Source organism: Sorex fumeus, unplaced genomic scaffold, assembly GCF_029834395.1.
Source record: "Sorex fumeus unplaced genomic scaffold, SorFum_2.1 ptg000039l, whole genome shotgun sequence".
NCBI classification, from domain to species: Eukaryota; Metazoa; Chordata; class Mammalia; order Eulipotyphla; family Soricidae; genus Sorex; species Sorex fumeus.
The window spans coordinates 15439898-15444904 of record NW_026606096.1 but is presented as its reverse complement, the minus strand read 5'-3'; the positions used below and the strand labels follow the sequence as shown (position 1 = coordinate 15444904).

Sequence of the window (5007 nt, the reverse complement as noted above, 5' to 3'; positions counted from 1 at the left end):
ATATATCCCAGAGAGGCAAAAAGGTATAGTCGAAGTGACATCTGCACTTGTTTGTTCATTGCAGCACTCTTTACAATAGCCAGAATCTGGAAAAAACCTGAGTGCCCAAGAACAGATGACTGGTTAAAGAAACTTTGGTACATTTACACAATGGAGTACTATGTAGCTGTTAGAAAAGATGAAGTTGTGAAATTTACATACAAGTGGTACTACATGGAAAGTATCATGTTAAGCGAAATGAGTCAGAAAGAGTGGGATAGACACAGAAAGATTGCATTCATCTGGGGAACATAAAGCAACAAAAAGGGAGACTAACACCCAGGAATGGCTGAGATTAGTACCAGGAATTTTGCTCCATGAATGGCAGGCCAGCCACAGGCTCTAGGTGAAAAGGAAGCTCAGATAGAGAAGAGAGTACCAAATGAAGGGTGTTGTGAGGACCCTCCCAGGGTGGGAGAAGGATGCTAAAAGTAGTCGATAGACCAAACATGATCGCCACTCAAAGCCTCTCTTGCAAAACACAGTACCCAAAAGAAGAGAGAGAGAACAAGGGGGAATACCCTGCCACAGAGGCAGGATGGGACGGGGGGGGGGGTGGATGAGGGTGGGGGGGGATGCTGGGACCCATGGGGATGGATGACAGGCACTGGTGGAGGGATGGGCACTTGATCATTGTATAACTGAAACCCAAGCACAAAATTTGTAAGCCTATAACTGTACCTCATGGTTTTTCACTAATAAAAAAAGAAAAAAGAAAAAAAAGTATTATAAGGCCATGTATCTTTGAGTATCTACTTGTTACAAGCCTTCCTTTTAATAATTATATTATGATTTATTGACATTAAAACAGGTTCTATCTATTAATTATCAAAAAATTAGAATTTACACATGGACTAGTATGTGGTCTTAGTTTTGCTCGAAAAGGCTGAGAAAAAGAAAGCTGCAGTTACATTTTTATTGGAGGATTTGTTATGGTTATCATAATAGTTTTGTTTCATCTGCCTAATATGCTGTCTAGCAATATATTAGAGCTCACTATTACTGTGTTGCCCCTCTTCTAACCAAATCAATTTTTTATCTTACTCTTTTCTGTCTTTTCTCCTACATTTCAATTACCTGAGATTTCTTATCTTTTTCTTCCCTACATTTCAAATACCTGAGATATCAAAATTTCTGAGTCTACAATGTTATTTCAAGGATTACTCCAAACATCCCTAACCTCTTATCATTGTTTTCACTCTACGTTCTTTCCACTCATGGTTCCTGCTTCTTCGACCCCATATGAAACTTCAAATGAAGAGGAATTCATTTTGGTTAGGACCATAGGGTGACAGTCAGGGCTGCACCTCTCTCTTACACATCACTGACTGCATTCTCCCCAGAATCTGCCTACATTCACCAATCTCTAAGATCAAAGATGCTTTTTATTTTTTTTTAAATTTTTTGCTTTTTGGGTCACACCCGGCAATGCACAGGGGTTACTCCTGGCTCATGTACTCAGGACTTGCTCTTGGCGTGCTCGGGGAACCATATTGATGCTGGGAATCAAACCCCGGTCGGCTGCGTGCAAGGCAAACACCCTAGCCACGGTGCTATTGCTGCAGCCCCTCAAAGATGCTTTTTAAAAGCATTCCACAAACAAACTATTCAGTTTCCGCATGGTGGCTCCATTGTTTCATAAAAAAAAAAATGCTATGTCAGTTTCTGCACACAGTAACACAACAGAGAATTAAAATTTATACTTTGAATATTTGGCTGGAGCAATAGCATAGCGGGTAGGGAGTTTGCCTTGCACGCAGCCAACATGGCTGACCTGAGTTCGATTCCTCTCTCCCTCTCAGAGAGCCTGGCAAGCTACTGAGAGTATCTCGCTCACATGGCAAAGCCTGGCAAGCTCCCCGTGATGTATTCGATATGCCATACACAGTAACAAATCTCACAATGGAGACGTTGCTGGGCCCACTCAAGCAAATGGAGGAACAATGGGAGGACAGTGACAGTGATATTGTACTAAGGAGTATGTTAGTATAAACATGAACGTTAAGGTGCCTATAGTGTGGGCTCAGAAGGAGATGAGGAATATACTACTTGAAACTAATTTGGTCCCCTGAGTGATCCGTGCTTAGGCATGAATTTGGAAGTCAGTCCTAACCTGGTTGTGAAAAAACAAAGCAAAACAAACAAACAAAAAAAACAGAAAATATAATGGAAAGAAAAAAATGTTTTCTAACTAATCTCAGTATATGCATGTATAAGCTATATGAATAAAATGAAATTAGATATAAAACCCTCAAAACATACAAAATAGGCAATCACAGTTCCACCACACAGAATTAAAGATAGGGTGTACTGTCTATTCAGATTTTTTGTCTATGTGAAAATGTCTGCCACTAGTTAAATATCATACTTACATATTCTTCCAAAAAATTGGAAATCTTTTATCGTTGTGAATATTGATTCTGTAACATGAAAATTGGTGAAAGTCAAATCTTCCAACCTCACAGATAATGTGTTATATAATAACAATTATGAAGTTTTGCAATGCTTTCAAAATACTTTACTGTTGCACAGAAGACCTGAAATATCTTTTACATTTAAAAAATTTTTTGTTTTATTTACAACAAATAAGGGTACAATTATTTCTATATACGACTTATTACAAAAGAGAAGGTTTCTACTTCATTGCCCCTAAATATGAATATCTATGCAACTGTTTCATCATGTTTACATCAACAGTTTTCCACTTAGAATGGGAAAATAAAGACACGGGATTATCCTCCCTTTAAACCCTCCCCACGCCAACGGACGGAGGGGCGCAGTCGGGCCCCAAGCGAAAGCAGGCTGAGCTTTTGAGCAAAGGGCTCGGTGAATGAGTGCAGGTGAGACCTGTGGGCGGCGTTGTAGAAGGAAAGCTGGCCCAGCTCCCAGTCCAGGTAAAGGCCGATGGCCGCCGCGGGCTGGTCCCTGAGAGCCAGAGGCACTGCCCCCGCACTCATGCTCATGGCCAGGTAGTCGCCTTCCTGCAGCTGCAGTGTCCAGCATCTCTTGGGAGCCGCCAGGGGACGCGAGACCTGGGCCGAAGGGGCCACGCTGCACATGCCCACGGCCCACTCGGGCTTGGCGCCCACCTGCACCTCCCAGTAGTGGCGGCCAGAGGCGAAGCCCTCCCGGCCCAGGACCACCAGCTGGGCGGTCTCATCCTAGGGTCCGGGATACCCAGCAAGGTTGGGATTTTTCCTCACCCAGGTCACAAACTTTTTATCTTTAGACATGCGCAGGCTGGGGTGGGCCGTGTCGGGGTCCAGGCTGATGCTCTCTCGAAATCTCCGCATGATGCTGCTGAGCGCCGAGCACAGAGGAAGGAGGCTGTAGGCCACCGGCCTGGAGGGCAGGAGCTTCACAGCCCTGGGCTGCAGACCCGCCGAGCGCTGCTGCAGGCCCCTCAACCCCCTCAGCAACATCTCCTCGGACATCAAGCTCAGCTCAGCCACCTCCTTTCTGAGGTCTTTCAGCATTGAGATATGGTCTGAGTAAAGAGCGACGTTGGCCCTGAACTGCTGCTGCAGGCGTTTGTCCTCTGGACTCCTGCAGAGCGCTGCCTCTTTCTCAGGCTCCACAAACTGGCTGAGCTACTCAAATTCCGAGGCCAACTGACTGTTATGCATTCTTACCTCCTCTCTCAGCTGCGGGAGGTTTCTATCTTGGATGACTAAGAGCTTCTCCACCATTGCCCGCTGTGTCTTCAGTGACTCAATGAAGCCACCGAGCCTCTGTTTGTACTGATGTGCAACCTCCTCCACGGGCCTGACGTGGTGGCCATGGTGGGCAGGGCCCTGGGCGCACAGGTGACATACCGGCTCCTGGTCATCTTCGCAGAACAGGCTCACCCCCTGCCTGTGCTCCTCACACTTGCGCTGCTCTGCCCGCGCCATCTCACTGCTAACAGAGCTGTGCAAGAGCTTGACCAGGTCCACCAGCCTGCCCAGCTGGGCATTACCACTGACGCGCATGTCCTGGTGGGCCCCCCTGGCACACGGGACAACAGAATCTGTCCTGCAGGTCTTTCCATGACATGCGGATGCAGGAGTCACAGAAGTTGTCGCTGCAGTCGATGGTGATGGGGTTATTGAGGTATACCAGTCAGATGGGACAGATGAGCCTTGGCTGCTTTTTGACCAGGACAGCCGACACCTCCTCCATCCTCGGGTGTGGGAAGGGCAGGTAAGGGTCAACAGGCAATCCTTATAGACAGGGGCTCCTTGAATTCTCTCCTACCAGAAAAGAGTCACACAGTTAAACTTATGTCCTGGACTATGTTTTTCTCTCAATGAGGGGTGCCCTCTGATGAGCACATCTCTGGTCTCAGGGTTGGGTTCTCAAACGATATTCACATACCTTGAGCATTGTAATGAGCCTCTGATTATTCTCTTTGCCTCCTTTCTTTCAGACCACCTCCAGTCTCACCAGCCTTGAAGACTAGAGCTTCTGGAGAATTCCACCTCCATAATGTGGAGTGGGAAACTCAAGCTAGATCACAGCGATGAAAACTAACATCTGGGACTTAGTATAAGGTACATTAATATCAGATCATCTGTGAGGTGCCCTCTAGACTCTGTGCTCCATAAAGAAGCCATAAGAGTTAAGCTTTAGCCCCAAATAACTGCAAATCCCCTCATTGATTTCTACTCACAGCAAGGGGGACCTCGTCTGGCAGTCTTAGATGATGGCATGAGCTGACTCTCCTTGTAGGGCTGTGGAGGTCACACACTGTCTGCTCTTGACAGTGACCACAGTGTTTATGTACTGTTCACTGGGTGGGTCTCTCTTCTTTAGAGACCCACCCAGGAAAGATGGATAGGGAGGGAGGGAGAAAGTGGGGGGCGGGACTTTTGGTGGACTTTCAGAGCTTTGATTGGACTGGGATATACTTTCCTAATAAATCGATCAAGGTGAGTTGTGGGATCTTTGTTAATATGCATAATCTAATTTCAGTCTGTCAATTCTTCC

General features: G+C 46.1%; 1 protein-coding gene across 1 annotated transcript; it reads right to left on the bottom strand.

Annotated features, from left to right (window-relative positions):
* Nucleotides 1-2771: 2771 nt before the first annotated feature.
* LOC130028163 (tripartite motif-containing protein 75-like) lies at nucleotides 2772-4010 on the bottom strand. The gene is made up of 3 exons (XM_056118871.1): nucleotides 3672-4010; nucleotides 3243-3629; nucleotides 2772-3200 (listed from the first exon to the last, which is right to left on the bottom strand). Exons 1-3 carry the CDS (start codon nucleotides 4008-4010, stop codon nucleotides 2772-2774), a joined length of 1155 nt encoding a protein of 384 aa, XP_055974846.1.
* Between the last annotated feature and the right edge of the window lie 997 nt (nucleotides 4011-5007).